The sequence below is a fragment of the Benincasa hispida genome, chromosome 7 (assembly GCF_027475165.1).
Source record: "Benincasa hispida cultivar pf3 chromosome 7, pf3_genome.v1.1, whole genome shotgun sequence".
In the NCBI taxonomy this organism is placed as follows: domain Eukaryota; kingdom Viridiplantae; phylum Streptophyta; class Magnoliopsida; order Cucurbitales; family Cucurbitaceae; genus Benincasa; species Benincasa hispida.
In genome coordinates, this window is record NC_143484.1 from 41,119,687 (window position 1) to 41,145,005 (window position 25,319).

A 25,319-nucleotide genomic window follows, 5' to 3' on the forward strand; every position below is an offset into this window, starting at 1 on the left:
TCTAGTTGATTGTGAAGATGTATGTTACTTATCTAACTTATAAGAATTAGATCTTAAACATGTTACTTAGTACATAGAAAATAATTTTTGTATTATGACAGTTTATGAAACAGATCATAACAACTACTTTAATCCTGTTAAAATCTTGATAATGTACGAGACTAGCCAATAGTGTGAATATATGAAGATGATAAAGCATAAAGTACCGACATCACTATTCAACGAATTTCTTCAAAATATGACTTGGAAAACTTATTGACGAATGTATTACCTGCAACAACATTTGAGAAGTTAACACATAACATTTGTATGTGACATCCAAGAGTATCAAATGATGTTTTCATGAGGGGGAGTAGATATGTTGCATTATTTTTCCCTTGACTATGGTTTTGTCCCACTAGGTTTTCCTAGCAAGGTTTTTTAGTGAGGTAATTATTAAAGTATATAAATGATGTATTCTTTTTCTTTCACTAGATTTTTATCCCACTGAGTTTTTCCTAATAAGGTTTTAATGAGACATTTATTTTACATACTATGGATATATAAGGGGAATATTGTAAATGTAATATTGTAGATTTCCATAACTTATTTATGTTACAACAAACCCAAAACCTTCATAGGTTATCCAATCTCAACCTTTCCCATTAACTTTTACCTAGTAACATACACTCCACCATGCCCTATAAATAGGATTGTAAGGTATATTTGTAGAGGACACCACAATTGAGTTCATTATTAGTTTTCTACTTCTTCTTTTATACTTTTATCTTTTGTCTTATTTTTTTTTGTTATTTTGTTGTTCATATTCTTCTTATTTCATTGCAATTGAACACTTTTTAAAATTCACTTACCTATGGAATATAAAATTGAAAGTTCAACTATCCTTGATGAATAACCAATAACGTATCATAATAGTATCAAATTTTCATTGACATCTCAAGATTTCCATCGATAATTTTCATTATGGATTCGACATCAACATGAGGGATGAATTGATATTTCTATTATATCCTAAAAAATCCAAAAAATATAAAAAAAATAAGCATCAAAATGTCATTAATATAAATATAATATAAACAATAAGCATGTTAACTTATTTAAAATCATAAAATATTTATTTACTAATTTTTTGTTTCTATAATTTTTTAAATATTCATCGAAATCTATATTTTATTAATATTTTTATCAAAATTTCTGTGAAATTAAAATGTTGATCCATATCAACGTTTTAAATCTGGCTTATCATCATCATATGAATTGATTATATTGGCTTTATTTTTATTTTTATTTTTTTCCCGAAAAAAGGAACAAAGTTTTAAACTTTAAGCACTCCATTTGAACAAACACAGTTATAAAAATTAAAAAAAAATCTAAACCCTACCATCGCATCGCAGTCTTCTTGCTTCGAGACTTAAATCAGATCGGAAGAATCTCTTCGTTTTCTCCTCTTCTTCTCTTTTCTTCAGGTAAAAGTATACACTTCCGATTTCCAAATTCAGTATTTTGTTTATGTATGTATAGATAATTCTTGATCGAATCAAACCACAAGAAGGAAATTATCTCTTTGCCTTTCTTTAGATGAAGAATTGGGAAAGGTTTAGAGAGGAGCCTTTTCCTCGATTCCCTTTAAAAAGATTTTTTTTTCCTTTTTTTTTTTTTTGCTGGTTCTTGTGTGGGTTCATGAATCGGGAATCCTGAGCTTGTGAAGTGTAGTTTAGGGTTTAACAGTCAGAACCCCGTTTTCAGTTTAGGATGATGAATGGGTTTCCTTGAATTAGCAACTATTCTAATTTTTATTATTTTTATATTTAGATAGTAATTAGTTTTAATTGGTATGAAGTTTTGACAATATGCATCTTAATTGCAGCCCTTACCTGATAATTGTTTTGGACAGTTTGAAACATGAGAAGATACAGTCCACCATACCATAGTCCTCCAAGAAGAGGATACGGTGGTCGTGGAAGAAGCCCCCCAGGTAGGGGTTATGGTGGTGGTGGTGGCGGCGGCGGCGGCGGTGGCGGGTATGGAAGACGAAGGGAGCAGCCCCATGGTAGCCTTTTGGTTAGAAATATTCCTATGGATTGCAGGTCAGTATTTCACCACTTTTTTCAGTTACCTTATTGCTTTGTCCAATTTAGGTTTCGGTACTAACTACGAGTCTAATTGATGAATTTGTTATTTTCTCTCACTGCATTTTAAGAACTTGGCTTTTGATTGTATCGGTACATTTAGGCCAGAGGAGCTTAGAGCACCATTTGAGAGGTTTGGACTTGTTCGAGATGTGTATATTCCAAAGGACTATTACACAGGGTGAGCATCTCGCGTTTATTTTGCTTATTTACTCTTCATACCTCTCCATCCATGGTATTTATTGGATTTATTAAGCTGTTATTCCACCTGATTCCTGAACATGTACTTCTACATTCCTTGTGAGTTAATTTGATGTGACACGCTATATGGTTATTATATGAACTTCTGACCTCCAATTTGCATTAAGATTTAATCAAATTGTTAACCTCAAACAAGGTTTGGGTGGTAATTTTAGGTATACTTGTTAAGCATTAAGCCAAGCCTTTTGCGTTAGAAATTGAGCCTGATTACTTTCTCTTGTTTGATGCTCTCAGCCGTGTGCTAAGCTTCTTATCAAGGCCAATCACGATTGTAGTCAAGATATATAGAGCGCATTTAAAGCTTTTCTAGTTTGCGTAATGTTCTTTTTCTTCTTTGTGGAAAGAATTTCATGTGCCTACATATGCGAGATTAACTAAACTCTGAAGCAACTGTCGGGGGACTCTTTTACAACTATTTTTAAACTTGAACAATACTTGAGGGTGTACATTTGTGCACTGAGTTCTAATTTTTTTAGACGAAATTTTTAGATCATATGGAACTTTGGCTTGAGTTTGTTATTCATAGTCAGGGAATGAAGAGGATGAACAATATCAAATGAAATTTCACCGGACCTTTTTTTTTTCTGGATGGATATTATTCCCATTTCATAGTGTGTTTTGAACTGCTTTGTCAGGGGGCATATTGGTTTGAACTTTGAAGTTAAAACAAGCCCAAGCCCCTATTAATGAGGGTCTACTACCTTTCACTGCCTAACTTATAGCTCATCAAGAATGTAAAGAATAATATCGAAATGAGGGTGTCTCTCTCTGAGGAGACATTAGGTAACAACACTCATAAATAAAAGTTGATGAGGAAGAAGGTAGATTCTTGAGCAATTGAAGCCAACAAGTTGAAGGTTTTAAAGTTGTGGAATGTTTGTCCAAGTGCTTCATGTTCCAATTATTTGAAGAATTTTCAAGTCACGAATTTTTGGTTTCAAGTATTTATATCAAGAAATGTGAAGTTGATGAGGAAGAAGGTATATTCTTGAGCAATTGAAGCCAACAAGGTGAATGTTTTAACGTTGTGGAATGTTTGTTCAAGTGCTTCATGTGTTCCAAGTACATGAAGAATTTTCAAGTCATGAGTTGTTGGTTACTTATATCAAGAAATGTGAAGATTTTTCAAGTCAAGTTACGTTGAATTGAAGTGCTTATAGTTACAAGAATATGAAGATTTTTCAAGTCACTTGCCTCTTTCATGCTTGATTGTAAAGATAAGGTTAGCTACTAAACTTTGAAATTAGCTGTGCTTTATGTAACTCCAGCCTCAGCTTTGAAGAAAGCACTCTGAAGTTAATATTGGATATGAAAAGAAAGCTATTTAGTTTATGGCATCCCAAATCCTTTTTAACCATAAAAAGATATATTAATGTAAATCATTCAATCTAGTTACCCAAGATTTGTGTCCAGAATGGGTTTCTTGTTTTAATCACCTTTTTTTTTTTAACTCTTTGTAGTGAGCCTCGAGGATTTGCGTTTGTGGAGTTTGTTGATCCTTATGAGGCTTCTGAAGCTCAGTACCATATGAATGGGAAAAAATTTGCTGGTAGGGAGATTACTGTGGTCCTTGCAGCAGAGTCAAGGAAGAGGCCAGAACAGATGCGCCAAAGGAGTAGAAGGTAGTTTGTTTATTCTCTTTTTCCTCTTTTTCTCAATAGTTTCAAGGGACTGCAGATTTACAATTGGCACCCCCTCGCATTTACTTTCAAGTTTAAGTTGCATACTTGTTTGCTCAAGCCTTGAAGTATATATATTCTTTTCATTCACTGTTTTCAATGACTAACAACCTTTTATGATGGTTATTTAGTTGCAAGTTACATGTTTTTACTATTCTTTTTTTCCTCTTTGTAGGGGACCATCGGGCTATGGTGGACGCCGTTCTCATTATGGTAGTATGGGTACAATTAGTTTCTCTTCAAAGTTTACGAACCTTATCTTAAATAACTTTTATAGTGAAGTGAAAACCCCAACATAAAAAAGTGAGAAGACCTCTTATGTTCACATTCTCAATTTTCTAGTGCATGTTACTTCTGCTTCTTGACTGTTCAAGAAGTCCATAGCATTATGTATGGTTCTTCCCTCACAATGTACCTGCAAAGCTTAGTAAAGAGAAAAACACAGCAATTCAAAGGGCAATTGCACTGTTCTATTGACAGGAAAAGGTAAAAAACACTACATAACTAGAACACAGCAGAACTTAAAGATAAAGAAAACAAAAGGTTAACATCCAGCTATAACCAAGAGCTCTCCCTACCCGAGCCTTCAGCCACAAAACACCACACTGAGGTTCTTCCTTTCCCATTCACAAACAAACCAGTCATGTCCGACTAACCCACAAACTAACAGCCAGTGTTTGAATTTCCTGATTTGCCCCTTCTAGAATATGTCTTCACATTAGGGAGCCTCACACATACATTACTACTTGTTATGTAATTCTTGGACATTACAGATCGAAGCAGTAGTATATGGAATTCATTTAGATGTTAAATAGCACACGTATACTTATTTGACTTTTTTCGAGACTTTAAGATTAGTGTACTTATATACCCACCAATGCAATCGAGCTTATTTATAGCTTTAAGTTAAGTGGTCGTGTAATATCCTTAAATGAGAATTAAGATTGGTGTATTTATATATGTACCAATGCAATCAAGCTTATCTATAAGCTCTTAGGTAAGTGGTCATATATATCATGGTGGACCTTTTATTTTATTTTTTTATGTAATGAACTGAGAAGTTTCTCACACGTCACATGCAGACAATATTTGATCGGTCCTTTTACTTGAATCATTCTTTCCTTAGTTTGATGCTTTTGTTATGAGATATTGCCTCTAAAGCTCACCTTTTGTTTCCACATGTAGCTTCTTTTATTAGGTTCAAATCAAAGCATATAATAATTCTTTTCGGGTTAGTTGGGTTAGTTGGGTTCCTTAAGTGTGTGTAGGTGTGTTAAGTTAGCATATTGGAAGCTCTTTTGTTATGAAATTTTGAATGTGCAGTCTTGCAGGTTTGTTGATTAATTAAATTAAAAATACAAATCTCCTCTGTACATTTTATTTGTTCATGATATTGTAGGTTTCAATTTGTAACTAAATTTCAAGTACACATACTACAGCTTGGAATCAAATCAATCATTAATTATTGTACTAGACAAAATATGTCCATATTGGATTTTTGTATTCAATGATCAACCTGGGTTCAGGCAATAGTTGATCACTTTATTTTTTCTTTCCTTTTTTTTTCCCCCTTCTTTTGGGTACAATGTAGGACGTTCTAGATCTCGTTCAATATCCAGATCACGCTCCCCCCGCCATCCATCGGGTTCAAGAAGTAGATACCGATCAAGGTGATCCATTTAAAAGACATGGTTCATGTTTATAAATGCTTTAGGTAGTAAATATGCCATATGAAATTGTCAGGTCCTACTCTCCTGCTCCGAGATGGCGAGGTGACTATTCTGTTTCCCCTAGTAGAAGGCATGCAGATTACCCCGAGTCACCCAGAGGTCCTCGTGAGCGAGATGCTGAGAGGAATCGACAAGTATATTCTCCCGGTTATGATAATGCTGATGACCACAATCACAATGGAAATGGATATCATGAGTAAGTTGAATGAATTATTGATGACTTGTGTACCTGCTTGACTATGGGAGTGCTTTCATGTTCACGTTGCAACGTTGTTATCTTTTCCCATAATTTCAGCCATTTTGCATTTTGGACTTTATTGCTTTCCGGCAGCATCTTGTATTTTTGGTGCTTCTGTGATTTTGCATGCGTTGCTTATTCCATATGCTAGTCTCATGGTTGAGATTTGACATTGTTCTCTTTCATATTGTTTAATCATAAACTTATCATCTTTGTTTACTATGCTGGTTTATAAATGTGTTCTGTTCTGTTCTGTTTTATTTATTCGTCGATACATTTTCTCTTCTTTAGCAAGTCTGCATTTGAAGGGGAGGATGCACGAGCTAATTGGAGGTCTTCTCCTGGTAGAACATCAAGATCCCCTTCGGGGTCTCGATCCCGCTCTGCTGATGCGTCCCCCAGGCATGGTAGATGATTTTCCTTTGAGAAAACATGGTAGTAGGTGACGTAAACCATCGTGTTTCTAATATTCAACATTTGTTACTATATCCACTATCCAGAAAAAGTTATTAGATTGTATTTTGTAAGCTGTTCCTGGTGTGTTCGGATTTTCTAGACAGGGAATTTTCTTTGCTCTCATTTGAAGTTAATTATTATGTTTGACCATCCACCTCTTGCTACTTTTTGGATTGCCAATGCTCTTTTTCTTCATCTATCTCATTGGCAATGCTCTTTTTCTCCATCTCTCTCATTAGCATCACCGACGAGACTTCGACCCCTTTTAGTCACGACATGCTATCGACATTCAAAATTTGATGTCTCTACTTTGTAGAGATGATGGTGCATCTCCATTATGTTCTTCGCTAGTAATTCATCTTCATAATATCGGTGTAGAGAGATAAGGGTTCTGGTTACTTTTGGCAATGCATGTTCTCAAACATCTGTTTTCAGTTCAAACTTTTATTAATCTTGCATCTTAACTTGCTGTTGTCTTGGATTTTCTGTAGGTCAAATAATAGTTTAGGTGATATATATAGACCTATTAATCTACCAAGTGACCATTTAGATATTTTATGGTATTAATAAATGATCACATGTATGCTTATTATCAAATCAAAACTTTACATTTGTAAGATTATTTGCTCAAATAATTAAGTTAAAAAAATAATTTTCTGATTATACAATTAAGACTATTCATCTTGATAATACTGGTGAATTTACATTCCAAGCTTTTGATTATTATTGTATGTCAATTGGGATAAGTGTTGAACATCTTGTAGCTAATGTTTATACACAAAATGGTTTAACATAATCATTTATAAAACGTTTGCAATTAATTGCTAGACCATTGAGTATGAGAGCTAAGTTTCCTACATTTGTATGGAGACATACTATTTTGCATGTTGCGTCACTTGTACGCATTAGGCCAGTAGTTTATCATAAGTACTCGCAATTACAATTAGCTTATGACCATGAGCTAAATATTTTTCATTTGAGAATTTTTGGATGTGCAGTATATATTCCAATTGCTTCATCCCAACGTATTAAGATGGACCATCGAAGGAGGTTAGGAATATATGTTGGATTTGATTCCCCATCAATTATTAAATATCTTGAACCCTTGATGGATGATGTATTTACTGTGACGATTTGCTTGTTGTCATTTTAATGAGACATATAGTCCAACATTAAGGGAAGAAATTAAAAAGTTGGGAAAAGAAATTACATGGAATGCATTGTTATTGTCTCGTTTAGATCTCCGTGCAGATCAATATGAACTTGAAGTTAAAAAAATAATTCATTTGCAATATATAGCAAATCAATTACTAGATGCATTTATAGATGCTAAGAAAGTAACTAAATCACATATATCAGTTGCAAATATTCCACTGAAAATTGATATCCTAGCACAACAAGTTGTCATTAATGAGTCTGAGACATACTAGAAGAGTGGTAAACCAGTGGGTTTGAAAGATAAATATCCTCGAAAAGAAAAATAGTCAATAGTAAAAAAGATTTAGCTGATGATGTAAATACCCATGAAAAAATCCTTGACATGATTAATGAGGAAGGTGAAATACGTAAAGATAACAATGAGATTTCAATAAGCTATGTTACGACAAAAAAAAAAGAGAACCGAACTAATGTAGTTATTGACGACATTTTTGTTGTTTTTGATATTATATCTGAAAATGAGGATCCTGAACCAAAATATGTTGAAGAATATTGACATACTCTCTAGTAGTGGATGCAATTACGCTACGATTTTTAATTGGTTTGACTGTGTATGAAAGTTTGGATATGTATTTATAAACGTTGTCAGAACATATTTATATGGATATCTTGATAATAACCTTTATAAGATTTTATTATTTTATTTATTTTTATATAATATAATTTAGTGATATTTATGTTCCCGTTATACCTCATTTTGCTCTTCAATGGCACAACATCAAGTATGTTTTAGATTAACATTGTTCATCCCTTGGAAAGTTAAGCTTAATGTTCCCAACGCTCTCTCCAACATTTTTATTTTCATGCACCCTATATATTTGTTTTAAACCCACACCAATTAATTTTGATAATAAATGCGATTTTTCTGTCTCCATCTTCGTGATTTAAAATTGGAAATTGAGCAAATCATTAAATGTAATTTGTTTGAAATTAAAATTTTATGTCTAAAAGTTTGTTTTTTGAAAGCAATTTTTTTTGTCTAATTAAGTAGTTAAATACAGTCGAATGTTGATAGATTCTACAAATTTGAAAATGGAGGGTGGTTAAAGTTTGTCCCTTGGATTATTAACGCAATATATGACATTTAATAAACTTACCAAAATCATCTATGTTTGTCCTCTGAAAAAATCATTTATATCTTAATTGAGGGCATATCGGCCCATTTCTCCTATTTCCATTTGAAATTAGAAATACCAAAAATAAAAATAAAAATACCCTTAATAATAATTTATGACTTTTTACTTTTGGTAAAATTAATGAAATAATTTATGTCCGTTCATTTCGATATCAAATAATAATAGTATTAGATGTCAAAATAATAATAATAATTAATAATAATTCTCGCGGAAATATTTTTATGTTTTAATAAGTATTTAATGTTTAACCAAGCCGTCTTAGCTCAGTGGTAGAGCGCGTGGCTTTTAACCACGTGGCCGTGGGTTCGATCCCCACAGACGGCGCAAATTTTAAATGTGCTTTATTTAATTTTTTTTTTAATAAAAAAATAATACTTGTCCTTTTTTTCTCGAAATAGTCAACTGCATTTTTATCAAAAAAGAATATGGCGATAAAATAAAAATAATTCTGCTTAAAAGTCAATTGTTAAAATGTCAAAAGATTAGTTAACTCAAAAAATAGAAATATTAACTAAAATTCACTTAACATTATTGAAAACTATAAAATGAAGCTATGAGAAGAGAACTTTTATGTTACTTTTTTTTGCACTTGTATATTTAGTAAATTCATGTTTTGGCATTTGTTAAAATTCACTTAACTCTATGTTAAAAAAAGTTGCTGATGAGACACGACTAACAGAAGGTATATAATGAAAAAGTCTAATAATTAAGTTAGGAACCTATATCTAATTATCAAAGATAATCGATTAAATAAAGTAAAATGCAGTCAATATAAACCTAACTTCATATAAACCCTGATTGATGGAGATTTTAGATTTTGTTTGATAACTATTAATTTTTTTTTTAATAAAATTGTGTTTATAAACATTACTTAAAAGTTTGTTTTATTTGTTATTCATTTCACTAAAGTTTTAAAAAAATGAAGTCAAGTTTTGAACAAAAAAAAAAAAAAAAACAAGTTTTTCAAAGAATCAAATCAAATTTTAAAATAAAAACAAGTTTTTCAAAACTACTTTTTTTTAGCTGTTTTTAAATAGACAAAAACGAGCCAACTTATTATAAATATAGTAAAATATCATTTTTTATTAGTGATAGATAGTGACATTTTGCTATATTAAAAATATTTTTAACAGTTTTGTCATTTAAAACAATCATAATTTTTTATTAGTTTTTTTAATAATGATAAAAAATAGACAACAAAGAAAAAAAATTTAGAGATAGAAGAAGTGTTTATATTCTTAATTTTTTTAAAAAAAACACAAATAATTGTTACCAAATATAACTTTCAAAAAACACTTTTATGTTTTAGAATTTGGTTTAGAATTTAAATGCCTGTTCAAGAAGTGTGGTAATTGTAGTATGTAATTTAGGAGAAATACAAACAAAAATTTCAAAATTTCAAAAATACAAAATTCAAAATAAAATCGACCTAATTGTGTGCTTTTCATGTTTGAAAATAATATTACTAACACTATTTCTATGCATTGTTTTTTTTTTTTTTTTCCCTTTGAAATCGTAGTTACTTTTTAAGAATGTTTTAGAATTTAAAGAAAAAAAAAGAGTAGTTTTAACCACTTATTTTTATTTTAAAAATTTGACTTATAATTCCATTTTTAACGATAGAAAGGTCTATCGGATATTTTTTTAAAGAAAAACAACACAAGATAAAATATTTTTACCATAAATTTCGTGACCACTAACATTCTTATATACAATTGAGGCATACTCACTTTTACCATCAGATAAAAGAATGTTATATTTGAATTTTCTATCGCAGTATATATTAAACCTTTTTATTTTCCTTGGGAGGATCCATCCATGTATTATGCTTTAGAACATTCTAAAAGAAAGACCGTGAAATTTGTCCTAGATTATCTAAATTTATTAATTAAATAATTGGTCAAGTTGAAAATATCTCTCGTGTAAAAAAAAAAAAAAAGGAAAGTATCTCTATGTCCAAATTTTACATTCGGGCCACCGCTAGAAAATAGGAGTTGGGACCCACTCCCACGCAATATAGAAGAACACTAAAATATTAAAATAAATAAATAAATGAAAATTTCAACGGCACGCCGAAGAGGAAAATAATTTTTAGAACCGAAATAATAATAATAGTAAGAAAAATAAAGAAGTGGAATAAAAAGCGCAGCTGGGCTTGTTCGGTCTGAAGCCAAGGCAAGGCAGTATCGCTTTACGGCGATTTGAGGGTTTCGAATTTCTTCGCCATTTCGGTATGTTACAATCTTTGTATCATCTTCATTTCTAATCTTACGCTTAGTTTTTTATTGTTTCTGTTGTTTGTTCTCCTTTGTCTCGATCTGAATCGTTACAGAATTGTATAGTGGAAGCTTCAGATGTATGTGATTGGGTATAAAGTCTGAGAAATATTGATTTGGAACGGTTTTTTTTTGTCCTTATTTGTTTTGGGGAGTTTTGATTTGTAAGAATGGGGTTGTTTAGAGCTGGTTCTGCTTTGGCAAAGGTTGCCATTAGGAGAACTTTGGCACAGGGAGGAGGATCGTATGCTGCGAGATCACGTATTATTTCGTCTCAGAATCGATATTTTCATACGACGGTTTTTAAGTCCAAAGCACAATCTGCGCCAGTGCCTCGCCCTGTGCCACTTTCGAAGCTAACTGATAGCTTTCTGGATGGGACGAGCAGTGTGTATTTGGAGGAGCTTCAAAGGGCTTGGGAGGCTGACCCCAACAGTGTTGATGAGTCGTGGGATAATTTCTTTAGGAATTTTGTGGGTCAGGCTGCAACGTCTCCTGGTATTTCAGGCCAGACAATTCAAGAGAGTATGCGTTTGTTGTTGCTTGTCAGGGCTTACCAGGTTAATGGTCATATGAAAGCCAAGTTGGATCCATTGAATTTGGAAGAAAGAGAAATCCCAGAAGATCTGGATCCTGCACTTTATGGATTTACAGATGCTGATCTTGATAGGGAATTCTTCCTTGGTGTGTGGAGGATGGCTGGCTTTTTATCAGAAAATCGTCCAGTGCAGACTCTCAGATCAATATTGACCCGCCTTGAGCAAGCTTACTGTGGGAGTGTTGGATATGAATATATGCATATTGCAGACCGTAATAAATGTAACTGGTTGAGAGACAAGATTGAGACCCCAACACCAATGCAGTACAATCGACAACGCCGAGAAGTGATTCTTGATCGTCTTATATGGAGCACACAGTTTGAGAACTTCTTAGCCACTAAGTGGACTACAGCAAAAAGATTTGGACTTGAAGGTGGTGAGACTTTGATTCCGGGAATGAAGGAGATGTTTGATAGGGCTGCAGATCTTGGAGTTGAGAGCATTGTTATTGGAATGCCTCACCGTGGAAGACTAAATGTTTTGGGTAACGTCGTTCGGAAGCCTCTTAGGCAGATCTTTAGTGAGTTTAGTGGTGGTACAAAGCCTGTGGATGAAGTTGGACTTTACACTGGGACTGGTGATGTCAAATATCATTTGGGTACATCCTATGATCGACCAACTAGAGGTGGAAAACATATTCATCTTTCTTTGGTTGCAAATCCAAGTCACTTGGAAGCTGTTGATCCAGTTGTTGTTGGAAAAACTAGAGCGAAGCAGTATTACTCCAATGACATTGAAAGGATCAAGAATATGGGTGTTTTGATTCATGGTGATGGTAGCTTTGCTGGACAAGGTGTGGTGTATGAAACTCTACATCTTAGTGCTCTTCCTAACTACACCACTGGAGGAACAATACACATTGTCGTGAATAATCAAGTGGCTTTTACTACCGATCCTAGGGCTGGAAGATCATCGCAATATTGCACTGATGTTGCCAAAGCTTTAGATGCACCTATTTTCCATGTCAATGGTGATGACATGGAGGCTGTTGTCCATGTTTGTGAGCTTGCTGCAGAATGGCGCCAAACCTTTCATTCAGATGTCGTTGTTGATTTGGTTTGTTATCGTCGGTTTGGACACAATGAGATTGATGAGCCATCCTTCACACAACCTAAGATGTATCAGGTCAGTACTTCCTGTTTTAATGTTTTTGAATATGAATATTGTGGAATGTTCTTCTTTCTATGGCTTCAGTTTGGTACACTAGTTCTCAAAACTGTGTTGCTGTTCTTCATCATGCTTAGTTTCATCGGTCCAATACCTCAATTATGTATTCATGTTATTAGTAGTTATCTATTACTGACTACTTAGCTGATTGAGAACAGGTCATAAGGAGTCATCCTTCATCTCTTGAGATCTACCAGAAAAAGCTCTTAGAATCTGGGCAGGTGAGTCAGGAGGATATCAATAACATACGTGATAAGGTTAATAAAATCCTGAATGAAGAATTTTTGGCGAGCAAAGATTATGTTCCAAAGAGAAGAGACTGGCTTTCAGCATATTGGTCTGGTTTCAAGTCACCTGAACAGCTCTCAAGAGTTCGGAACACCGGGTATGGTAAATTTTATTATATGATTCTATTACCTCACGTCATATTTTAGCACTGAAATTTGTACTCTGATCATTTGTGCAGAGTTAAACCAGAGATACTAAAGAATGTTGGAAAAGCTATTACTGTATTTCCAGATAATTTCAAGCCCCACAGAGCAGTCAAGAAAGTTTACGAACAAAGAGCACAGATGATTGAAACAGGAGAAGGCATTGACTGGGCACTTGGTGAAGCCCTTGCTTTTGCCACTTTGCTTGTGGAAGGCAACCACGTCAGATTGAGTGGCCAAGATGTCGAGAGAGGTACCTTTAGTCATCGACATTCTGTTGTGCATGATCAAGAAACAGGGGCAATCTACTGTCCTTTGGACCACGTTATCATGAATCAGAATGAGGAGATGTTCACTGTAAGCAACAGGTAAAGTTGATTATAATCCCTTTTTGCCTATATATTCTGAAAAATTTCCTTTTGGTAGTTTGTATTGAATAGTCATCAGGGTACCTCCCTATGTTAGAGTTGTTACCCAATGAGATGAGTTATCTGCATCTTAAAGTTTTGCATGAAGAACAGTGGAAGCATATTAGTTTGGGTTTGATCACTCTGTTACCCCACCAATGTGCTGGTCTTGTTAATTTGTCAGTGTGCTTTGCACTCGTCTTTGAGCTTTGTAATTTTGGGAATTTAACTATGATATCTTCTGTCAGTTGTACAGTTTACCTTATTGCACAGAGTTACTCTTACAAGTTCTCTTTTTTCTTGTCCAACAGTTCTCTTTCAGAGTTTGGAGTTCTTGGATTTGAGTTGGGTTATTCAATGGAAAATCCTAATTCATTGGTAATCTGGGAAGCTCAATTTGGTGATTTTTCAAATGGCGCTCAAGTTATATTTGATCAATTCTTGAGCAGTGGTGAAGCAAAGTGGCTGCGGCAGACAGGGCTTGTTGTGCTGCTTCCTCATGGCTATGATGGCCAGGGCCCTGAACATTCGAGTGCGAGGTTGGAACGTTTCCTTCAGGTATCCATCAAAGATCTTCTTTGTCTTCTTCCTTTTTTTTTTTTCAAAAAATAAATAAAATGAAAAATTGTATCTTCCGTTTTCAGTATTTTTTTTTTTTGTGCTTGTCCCAATGCTCTCTACTTACTGTATCAACTTTTTGTCCCTGCTTGATTGGTTTGATGATGGACACACATGAGATGTAAGGTCTCATAGTACAAGCTAGTTTAGAGAAATGTTGAAACATTTTATTTCCATCTAGTTATATATTGTGCAATATTTTTTAAAGCAAAACCACAGTGCCCCCTCAGAGTGTACACCAGTAAATTTACTTGAGAAAAATGTAATATCATGAGTTATAAGGTAACGGGAGATTTTAAATTAGAGCTCTTGTAAGATATAGTTTCGAGAAATGTTCCTCAATTCCTTTTTTAAAAAAAGTGATGTCGCGCACTATAATGAGGATACCTTTCTGAGGTGTGCTTGAATACACTTCTAGGCTCGGGAACATGCACCTGAAAATTGTGATAGAAGTTCCATGACTATCATAAATGGTTTTGAGGAGTGTTTGACATGACACTGGGTTGCCTAATTTAATCTGGTAGCTGTTGATCAGAACTTACAAACTACCATGGAAGCAAAAATGTGTCTATGTATTTCTCCCTTCTAGGCTTTTGCTGCCAGGATGAGGAACTTCATACTTGCAGTATCTGGTTTCGATTAATTACAGTAGCCTATATTACTGGAGATTCTAATGGAATACGTTGTAATCTTGGATGAGAATGTCTGTCCTGGTTGTAATGTAGTACAATTCACTGAGATTCTTGAATAATACTAATTTTCATAATATATGGCAGATGAGCGACGACAATCCTTTTGTTATTCCGGAGATGGATTCTACCCTTAGAAAGCAAATTCAGGAATGCAACTGGCAAGTTGTGAATGTTACAACTCCCGCCAACTATTTCCATGTTCTGCGGAGACAGGTCAGTGCAAGTTTTTGGTTGATGATATTTGTTGCTTTTATTATTATTAATTTTGTTGTGGAAAAACACCTAACCCACTGCTTCTTGATAAAAACAGTAAATCAAATCAGTTAACTACACTAAACATTATTCCATAATCTAAATCAAAGTGGAGAAGAATATAGAGAAGAACACAAATATTTATAGTGGTTTGACCAGTGAGGTCTACATCCATTGTACAAGATGAACAATCTTCTATTTACTTCAATCTTCAAGAACAACAACCACCCAAAAAGATGAGAAAAACTTTAATCTTCAGCAAGTCTCAACACAAAAAACCCAAAAATGTACGCTGTTCACACAAAAACTGATGAGAAGGCACAACATGTTTCTGCTAAATGATAAATAACTAAAGCTAAATGGGCTTTAAAATAATATAAGGCCAATAACTCAAGCTTAATTTTACAAACACAATAACCCAACTCTATATAGTAAAGGAAAATTTGGATATGGCTTGAGTCAACAACCAAGTCAACAAATTTAACACAAAATAGAATGTTTTAAGATAGAAGAATAAGAGGAGGAAGGCATCCTTGAACTAAAAAAGATATTAGAAACTTCCCCATAATTTTATAGGTATTATAAGTGATGACAAAGTCTTAAGATTAATATTTAGCAAAGTAGAAAAATTCATAAGCTGAAGACAGCTCCTGACCCATGTTCTCCAAACTTCTTCCACAAGACCTTATCAAGAAAGTCCGAATCCACATTGTTGTCAGCTTTTTTCAAAATCAATCTTAAAAATGACTCCTTCTCTTTGAAGCCTATTTAGTTGGCGTTGCATGGAGAAGCTAGAGTCCTTCGAGGAATGTCTCAAAACTTACATTTGGGCTCTTCGAATTGTGAGAAAGAATAGAAATTTTGTTCATAAATCATACACAATACACAAGGTTTTCGGTGATTTACTGGAAGTTGTAAAGTACACAGCCTCTAGTCAGGGTGTGTTAATTATTTATTATTTTGTTTTTTGCTGAGCAGGGAAGTTCCCAATCCCCCATCCCCTTGTGTTGTAATCCTTTTCTAGACATCAATGCCGTGATTCGATATCTGTTGCAAAAAGTTGGAAACTGAAAAGAACTAACATGTTATATGATGATTGGTGAACTAAAAACTAAAGAAGAGGAAAATCCATCCACAAAAAACTAAATAAGAGCTTTCCTGTTTGTCACAGTCGTGGAAAGACTATAGTTACCAAAATTCTTTCTGTAATTAAAACACTACCAAGAAGCGGTGTCCTGTAAGCTGTACATTTCTACAAAAAAAAAATCTCAAAAGGAGAATACTTATCTTCAAAAGTACAAAGGTTCCTCCAACCAAATAAAAGAAACTGATGAACAGTTATATTCTTAGAAGGAAAAAGGGTATCACCCTAGGCCGGGTAAGGAGACCCCATCAAAAGTGAGTTTGAAACTAGAGACTTACGGAAAAACCAGGTCAAGAACCCTCCCAGAAATGAAAATGGGATCATCTAAGTAAAAGTTTCAAACAAGGAGAAGAGAAAAATTGAAACCTTGAGAGAGATAGGGTTCCCAGGACACTACAATGTGAATCATATTTGAGTGGGCTTAGAGTTTCAGCCATTATTGCAAAAACTACACTTTTTATAAAAGAAACCAAACAAAACGATAAATGGAGGAATTCAAGAATTGCCGAGGTGAGTTTGGTTCTACAGTTAGATTAGCAATTCTTGAACCCTAAAGATTTTGATTTTGAAACCACTTCCCAACCAATTAGAACTTTATCAATATCCTAATTTTCTTTTGCATATATTTTATCTGCAGATACACAGGGAGTTCCGCAAGCCCCTAGTTGTGATGGCCCCTAAGAATCTGCTTCGACACAAGGATTGTAAATCTAATTTGTCCGAGTTTGATGATGTTCAAGGTCATCCAGGCTTTGACAAGCAGGGAACCAGATTTAAGCGCCTTATAAAGGACCAGAACAATCACTCTGATCGTGAAGAGGGTATTAGACGGCTAATTCTTTGCTCTGGAAAGGTTAGTATCCGGTATTTTTTTTTTATTATTTATTTATTTATTATTTTTTTGCTGCTACTCAATTTTCTCTAAATGCATCAAGGCAGGAATAACCTTTTTTCCTACCTGGAATATCTTAGATAAATGAGTTACCATTTGCGTCTGTTATTCTTTTGCAACTACACTAGTATGAATTTGCCCACATTCCATATTTTCATTATTGACCGGTCTATGTAATCTTTCTATTCAGCCCCCAGAAATTGGGTGTGTTTCAGTTCTAAGGTTTTAGTAAATGTTGAAATATTGTATGCTTGCGTTGTTTACAGATTTACTATGAGCTTGATGACCAGCGAACTAAGGCAGATGGAAAGGACGTTGCAATATGTAGGATTGAACAACTTTGCCCCTTTCCTTATGACCTCATCCAGCGGGAGCTGAAACGATATCCAAGTATGTAATTCAATTATTCAATCATTAAATTATTTAACATGGTATTCAAATTCAATTATTCAATTATTCAATCATTCAAAATTACTCAACATGGTATCACATCGTTCTAGGCTCCTACCAAAACTTATTATAATAAGATTTCCCTTAATCAACTCTTCTCATCCTTTCCTTTTTCTTTATGTTGAACCAAAGGCCAGAATAACTTGATATTTTTTGTTTTTCAAGATGCCGAGGTTGTCTGGTGCCAGGAGGAACCAATGAACATGGGTGCATTTACCTACATTTCTCCCCGTCTTGCCACTGCCATGAGGGCTCTTGGAAGAGGCACATCAGAAGACATTAAATACGTCGGTCGTGCTCCATCGGCTTCTACAGCCACTGGATTCTATTCGGTTCACGTAAAGGAACAAACCGAGCTGGTGAAGAAAGCATTGCAGCCTGAACCTATCAAGAACGCCTTCTGAAAACATTCTTAGCTGGATGACTTTGGAATTTCTACTGAATAATCTCGAAATGGTAATGCTTCTAAAGAAATCACATGATAATGAACAGACCTGAAAGCTGAAGTTTTAGTGGTCTGAATACCCTACCCCTTGATTTTTGCATGGAGTGTGATGCGAGCATTATCCACTAAGACCAATTTTTTAATTGAGATTTTCTTTTTTGTTGTTGATATGTCAATGATAATAGCTTTTTGTGGTTGGATTAACAGAGGTTGGGTATATACTTTGTTCAATAATTGCAGAAAGACTTAATCTGCACAGTTTTCCACTCACCAATGAAAGTAGTCTTTGTTTTTTGTTTCTGTCCCAAGTGCGATCATGGACAATTGATCCCAAATCTTTGATGCTACACTTTCGATTATACTTTAATGCCTTGTCTCCATGGAAGGAAACTCTTTTTTTCTCATTTATTAGTGGAAAGTTCAAGTGTTCTGAAATTGTTTGAATGTGAATTTGATGGGAAGTGTATCTTCATGCTTTTGTTGATTATTGTTCATTGCAATAATATTGCCAATCTGGATGATGTAGCTTAATAGATCAGGCTTCCATTATTATATTAAAGGTCGATGGTTCGATTCTTATTAGTATTGATGTAGTTAAAAGCTATTTAATTGAGATTTATATTACATATCCCAAAAAGGAAAAAAAAAATTGTGAGAATGATATGACTACTACAGTACCACTTAAGTCTAATTTTTGTGATGTATGATATAAAGGAAAAAGATTTCACTTTCTTTTTTCTTAAAAAAATTAATATTAAACACTTCATCTTTATATATATGTTTTTTTAAGAAATATTATTTGACCACTTTTAAATAAGGTCATATCAGGAATAGTGGAAAAAAACAAATAAAAATACCAATCAAGATAACATTTTTCCCCCCTCTCCTTTTCACACACACACATATATATATATAATAGAGTGTTTTCGTTTGGGGTTAAATAATTATTTTATTTGGCAATTTTGTTTTAGTTTCCAAAAATGAACCGTCTTCTTTATTTGTGAATCAATCAAATTTCAGTGTCTTAAAACTAAAAAGAGTCCTTCCATTACTAGTCACAATTCTCATTTTTCTGGTCAAGAGTGACCTCTGCACGTATAACTACTTCAGGTTTGAGCTTTGAGCTGGCCACTCAATTCCACCACCATCACTTTTGGCCTATTCAAAACAATCACTCAAATGTAATAATCAATTTACCATAAACTTTATTATCGATAATTATATATTATTATAATTATTGAAACTTTATTATCGATAATTATATATTATTATAATTATTGAATTTTATTTGGACCCTTTTTTAGTCTTTATACTTTTGGTTATTAAAAATAAAACCACTCGATTACAAGAAATATAACAAAATAGAAGTAGAACTTTTATTAATAATAGATTTTAGTGTTCTTTTGGTCCTTAAATTTTTAGTATTTGTACATTTTGATCTAAAATTTTTAAAAGGATTATACTACTCTTGGAGCTTTGAAGTTTATTCCACGCGTTTATAGGGTGTTTGTTTTACCAACATGAGTTGAGTTGAGTTGGTAAACAATGTTTGACCACCAACTTTAAATGTTGGTGGAATCGAGTTGATTTTTTTTTCTAAAGCCTAACTTACTTCAACTTCTTCCAACTCTCCCTCTAACTCACCCAAACTCTTCCTCCCTCCAATATTTTCAATGGCTCCACCAATTGGCCACTGTCGGAAAAACTTCAGCGACACACTCCGACAACCACATTCGTGCGACCAACTCTGATGACCAACTCTAGGCTTTGACAACCATCTCTGACTACAACTTCGGCAACCAACTCTGATGACCACCTTTGTATAAGCAACGCTGATGATCACCTTCGTGCTGCGAACTTTGACAACCAACTCCAGACTTTGGTAACCATCTCCAACGACCACCTCCAGCGACAACTCTGGGCTCCGACAACAACATTTGACGACAACTCCGACAAAGACCACTTTCGATGATCAATCCGATGACAACCAACACTAACATTCATCTCAGACAACCAACTCCGACGAAGACCACCTCTAACGAGACCCTTAATGACAATCCTAGTTTTTGTGAAGATGTAAATAGTTTTGTGAAGATGTAAATAAACCCTCAATGACAACCATATTTTTTGTGCATGTTCAACTCATACGTTCTACGACCATTAGTATATTGTAGGGTTGTTGATTATATAAATAATAATATTTTGTCTACGTTAAATGCAATATTTATATGTAGAAAGGTGGTTACTGAAAGGAAGACTGTGCTATTCTTATGTAACTTTCTTGTTTTCCATTTCTAATTTTCATTTTTTACATTCATAAAATGGTGGTTACTAAAAGAAAGATTGTACTAGAAAATGCATTTTTCCTTCTTTTCCTTTATAATAAATTAGGTTGTTGCATTGATTTGGTTTCCTACCTCTTTTTTTAGATCACATCTCTGTTTTACCTTCATTTAGTCTTATTGTTTCAATCTAATTCATTTTGAACTTTGAAGATATGTTGTAGGATGTTTATTTTAATTTTATTTGCATTTAGCTTCATTCTCATCTAACTATAGTTTGTTATTTTACTCAATTTGCAATGTATTCAGTGTTATTCATTACCATACATTTTTTTCATGTACGTAGACATTTTTGTGGACATTATTATTCATTTGTAAGTGGCAAATTAGACTTAGCCATAGAAAATGTTTGAACAAAAAAATGTTTGCAAAAAACGAGTTTGCATAAACAAAATATCATTCCATTGTATTAGTTTAAAATGTAAAAAATCAAACGTTTGCACAAAAAGAAAGAAAGAAATCATTAACCATAAAAATTGAAATTCATATTTTACAAACAAGATTAGAATTGATTTTTTTAATTGACATTTATGATTGAGTTAAAATTAATTGAGGGTTAGGGATTAGAGAAAATGTTTATTTTATTGGAATACGACTTGTCTTTGGGGATGTAGATACAATTATTATACAATTGAGTGTTCAAATTGTATGATGAAAATATGTTATATTTTTTAAGAAGGGAAAACAAAAAGTTGTGCAATTTTTAAGCATCTTCAATGTTCATAATTGAGGGTTAAGTAGTTGTGAAAAGTTTTCATTTGTTTGGAATATGTTTGGTGTTTAGGAATGAAAAAAAATATGTTATGTAATTGAGTGTTCAAAAATTGAATTCAAAATTTGTGTTTAATATACATTTATACAGAAATTTGTTATGTTTTAAGAATGAGAAAAAAGGTAAGCATTTTTTATTGTTAAAAATTTTAGAAAAATACATGTGTACTTAGAAATTAAAAAAATAGAAAAAAGAAAGAAATAAAGAAAGAAAATTCAAGACAAAATCAATTTTGTTTAGAAAAACTACACCAGATATCCCAACTCAACTCAACTTAATTGTACACCCCTAACACAGACTTTCTGACTCGACTCGACTTAACTCCACTCAACTCAATTCAACTCTACCAACATTCTATTCTTGCGATCCCAAACTATTTGGATTCCAAGAACATACTGTGCATCTTCTAAATCTTTCATTTGAAATTACGATGCTAGCCATCTCTTAACATCAACAAGGAATCCTACCTCATTTCTAATGAGTAGGATATCATCAACATATAGTACCAGAAAAGCTACAGTTTTGTTGACAATTTTCTTGTAAACACAAGGTTCGTCAACATTTTGTTCAAAGCCATAAGATTTGATCGTAGTGTCAAATCTTATTCCAGGATCGAGATGCTTGTTTTAACCCATAAATGGATCTTTTAAGCTTGCAAATCTTTTGCTCTTGATCCTGTTCAGTGAACCCTTCTGGTTGAAACATGTAAATATTTTCTTCAAGATAACCATTAAGAAAAGTTGTCTTGACATCCATTTGCCATATTTCATCATCATAAAAGGCGGTAATGGATAAGAGTATTCTATTAGACCTGATCATGGCAATGGGAGAAGGTTTCTTCATAGTCTACCCCCTCTCTTTCGGTAAATCATTTTGCCACGAGTCTAGCTTTGTAGGTCTGTACCTTTTCAGCTTGGTCTTTTTTTTTTTTTTTAATAGATCCACTTACAACCAATAGGTTTTACCCCAACTGGTTGATCTACAAATTTCCAGATTGAATTGAAGTGCATAGACTCCATTTCAAGGTCCATGACTTTTATCTACTGGTCTCTATCTATATCCTCCATTGTCTATTTAAAGGTCAATGGATCCTCTAAGCCATCATCAGATATGACGACCCATATGTTAAACCCATGTATCTATTAGGCTATTGAACAACCCTCTCATTATGTTGAGGTATTCTCAATTCTTGAGAAGGATGTGACAGACTAATTTCATCAACAAATCTTGTTGAAGGACTAGCTTGATCAACAACTTTTGTTGATCTATTTGTAGTTTCTCTGGACATCTCATTCAATACTAGTTTACTGTGCGGTTGATGATTTCTTATGTGATCTTCCTCTAAGAATATAGCATTTTTCGATATAAGCACTTTATCATCTTGAGGATCATAAAATAGATCACCTTTTATTTCTTTGGGGTATCCTACAAATAGGCATACTTTATAACGTTGTTCCAATTTCTTTGGGTCCTACACTAACACATGTGCTGGGCATCCCCAAATCCTGAAGTGACGTAAACTACTTTTACGCCTTCTCCATAACTCGTATGGTGTTTCTGAAACACTCATCGAGGGAACCATGTTCAAAATATACACTGCAGTTTGTACTATATATCCCTAAAAAGACTAAGGTAACTAGGCGTGATCATCATTGAACAAACCATGTCTAACAAGGTTTTATTTCTCCTTTCTACTATACCATTTTGTTGTGGTGTATCAGGTGCAGTAAGTTGGGATTGAATTCTATATTCTATCAAATAGTTTTGGAATTTTAAATCCATATACTCACCACCTCGATCTGATCGAAGTGTTTTAATCTTTTTACCTAATAAGTTCTCAACCTCTGCCTTGTACTTTTTGATTTTTTTCAAGAGTTTCGGACTTATGATGCATCAGGTAAACATAACCACATCTTGAATAGCTATCAATAAAACTGATGAATTACTTAGATTCTCCTCGAGCTCTAACATTCATCGGTCCACAAAGATCCGAATGCACAAGCTCTAGAGGTTCTTTGACTCTTAGACTTTTTCCTGTAAAAGATATCTTAATCATTTTAGCCTCAGGACATGATTCACACGGAGGTATAGAATTTTCTTTTAACTGATTTAGAAGTCCATTATTTACTAATCTCTTAATCCAATTGAGATTTATGTGTCCAAGTCTTAAGTGTCAAAATAGGCGTTAGGAGAAATTTTTCGTATTTACTGTTTTAAACATCTCTATATTTAAAATAACTTTTTCCTCATTTGGCTTTAACGCATATAAGTTATTTTCAAGTTTAGTAGAACATATTTGAACACCTCTTGAACTAATTAACACTTCATTGATATCAAAAGTAACTTCATACATATGTTAGGAGATCGAAATCAAATTCCTTTTCATGTCTGACACATAATATACATTTTCCAACAAAATGCAAGTATCTCCAAATAACTTCAGATCTCCCACTGCATGAGCCAAAATGACTTCACTTATTCCCACCTTGAAAGTCATCTTGTTCTCCATCAACTGTCTCCAGGAACTAGTTTCCTGAATGAAAGTGCAAATATGATTAGCGACGTCTGAATTTAGTATCCAGGTCAGAACTTTCCACTAAACATGTTTCAATTACAAGTAAATCAAATTTACCTTGGCTTACCTTTTCAGCCTTCTTTTCAGCAAGATATTTAGGACAATTTGTTTTCCAATGCCCATCCTCATTGCAATGTAAATACTTTCTTTTTGCAATCTTCGTCTTGCTTTTCTTTGCAGGAGTTTTCTTTTTCCCTTTATCCTTTTTTTTTTTTTCATTTGGATAGTCTTATCCTTAGAAGGTCTAGATTTCTTATCAGAAGGTTGTCCCAGACGACGATCCCGTATGGAATTTTCTTTGGGTTACAACATTTGCTTCCCTTTCTTGACTCTTATTTTTCATCAGGCGGTAAGTTTGAAGCTCATTTAAAAGAGTAATCAGATTGTATTCTATTTTATTCATCAAAACATTTATTCAAAATGTCAAGAAACTTTTTGGAAGAGATTCCATGATGAAACTGACTTGGCTCTTTTCGTCTACGATAGTCCCATTTGCTTCGTTGATGTTGAAGTAGACCATCATGTCCAGAACATGTTCTCTAATAGAGGTTCTCTCCTTTATACAAAAATTGTGAACGTATTCTATAACATCATGTCAAACGGATGAGGACGGTTGTCCAAACATCGCCTGTAACGACTCCATGATCTCCTTAACAGTGACCACGCTCTCATACTTCTTAGTTAACACATCAGATATGCTAGCTAAAATGCTGGCTTGAGCTTTTTCATTTGTCTTGACCCACCTATCATATGCATCTCGAACATTTCTGTTTGCAGTAAAGCTGGAAAATGTAAGACATTCCTTCATTAAAACGAACCTCAAACCATCTACAACTAGTATCGTATTGATGTTTGATTTCCACTTTGAATAATCCTCACCGTTAAATTTGTCAGAAGCTAAAAGTTGGACAATTGACTTCGACATGTTGAAACATAAACAAATTCTATTAGGAAATTGCATCTAAATCCAAATTCATTTTAGAAAAAGTAATAATGTACCTAAATTTCATTATTTATTTGCAACGATATTTTAGTGAGATAGATGCTATCGAGGGACAGTGAAATATCCCTTTACTGAAGCAAGACACTCTTGACTAAATACTAATTCCAGAATAATATTTATATTAGTTATTTATTAGTTATTTAGTTACCGTTTTTGGTCAAAAATTTACTAACACTTAGTAACTCTTGTAAGTATGACCCCCCATTTTCAGATTTCATAGAATGATATCAACAAACCCCCAAATTGAAAGACAATTTTAAAGATGGAACTAAGAAACCTTGTTTATTTTTGAAGTTTGAGTTGTTCCTAATCCTATTTTACAACACTCTGAGGGGATAGTCGCTGAAAAACGACTAGCTAATATAGCCTAAAAACGACAGCAGACAACATAAGAATTTCACATTCAA

General features: G+C 33.5%; 3 protein-coding genes and 1 non-coding gene across 7 annotated transcripts; 3 read left to right on the forward strand and 1 right to left on the reverse strand.

The window, feature by feature from the left end:
• The first annotated feature begins 1,259 nt into the window (after window positions 1-1,259).
• SCL30 (SC35-like splicing factor 30) lies at window positions 1,260-6,643 on the forward strand. Of its 4 annotated transcripts, none has more exons than XM_039036318.2 (8): window positions 1,260-1,466; window positions 1,895-2,087; window positions 2,233-2,310; window positions 3,851-4,012; window positions 4,245-4,291; window positions 5,661-5,739; window positions 5,813-5,995; window positions 6,329-6,643. In XM_039036318.2, exons 2-8 carry the CDS (start codon window positions 1,903-1,905, stop codon window positions 6,450-6,452), a joined length of 858 nt encoding a protein of 285 aa, XP_038892246.1. In that variant the 5' UTR covers window positions 1,260-1,466; window positions 1,895-1,902; the 3' UTR covers window positions 6,453-6,643. The 4 variants fall into 4 exon arrangements, with proteins under 4 accessions (XP_038892246.1, XP_038892248.1, XP_090171805.1 ...); XM_039036320.2 differs by having other exon boundaries at window positions 4,245-4,282; XM_090315679.1 differs by having other exon boundaries at window positions 1,329-1,466; window positions 1,868-2,087; window positions 4,245-4,282.
• Window positions 6,644-9,099: 2,456 nt separating this feature from the next.
• On the forward strand, window positions 9,100-9,171 carry TRNAK-UUU (transfer RNA lysine (anticodon UUU)). Its single transcript has one exon. It is a non-coding gene; the product is annotated as a tRNA-Lys (tRNA).
• A 1,692-nt stretch (window positions 9,172-10,863) lies between these two features.
• LOC120081299 (2-oxoglutarate dehydrogenase, E1 component) lies at window positions 10,864-18,520 on the forward strand. The gene is made up of 9 exons (XM_039036047.2): window positions 10,864-11,078; window positions 11,180-12,847; window positions 13,048-13,274; window positions 13,356-13,688; window positions 14,039-14,285; window positions 15,122-15,250; window positions 17,071-17,286; window positions 17,592-17,715; window positions 17,941-18,520. Exons 2-9 carry the CDS (start codon window positions 11,294-11,296, stop codon window positions 18,177-18,179), a joined length of 3,069 nt encoding a protein of 1,022 aa, XP_038891975.1. The 5' UTR covers window positions 10,864-11,078; window positions 11,180-11,293; the 3' UTR covers window positions 18,180-18,520.
• Window positions 18,521-24,504: 5,984 nt separating this feature from the next.
• On the reverse strand, window positions 24,505-24,834 carry LOC120081056 (uncharacterized). Its single transcript, XM_039035735.1, has one exon. The coding sequence runs from the start codon at window positions 24,832-24,834 to the stop codon at window positions 24,505-24,507; it is 330 nt and encodes a 109-aa protein (XP_038891663.1).
• Between the last annotated feature and the right edge of the window lie 485 nt (window positions 24,835-25,319).

Coding starts and splice junctions, on each gene's coding strand:
- SCL30 (XM_039036318.2), top strand. CDS start 1,903: ATGAGAAGATACAGTCCACCATACCATAGTCCTCCAAGAAGAGGATAC. Junction 4,292..5,660: donor TTCTCATTATGGTAGTATGG/GTACAATTAGTT, acceptor GGTACAATGTAG/GACGTTCTAGATCTCGTTCA. Junction 5,996..6,328: donor AATGGAAATGGATATCATGA/GTAAGTTGAATG, acceptor TCTCTTCTTTAG/CAAGTCTGCATTTGAAGGGG.
- LOC120081299 (XM_039036047.2), top strand. CDS start 11,294: ATGGGGTTGTTTAGAGCTGGTTCTGCTTTGGCAAAGGTTGCCATTAGG. Junction 13,275..13,355: donor TCAAGAGTTCGGAACACCGG/GTATGGTAAATT, acceptor TCATTTGTGCAG/AGTTAAACCAGAGATACTAA. Junction 17,716..17,940: donor GGAGCTGAAACGATATCCAA/GTATGTAATTCA, acceptor TTGTTTTTCAAG/ATGCCGAGGTTGTCTGGTGC.
- LOC120081056 (XM_039035735.1), bottom strand. CDS start 24,834: ATGTCGAAGTCAATTGTCCAACTTTTAGCTTCTGACAAATTTAACGGT.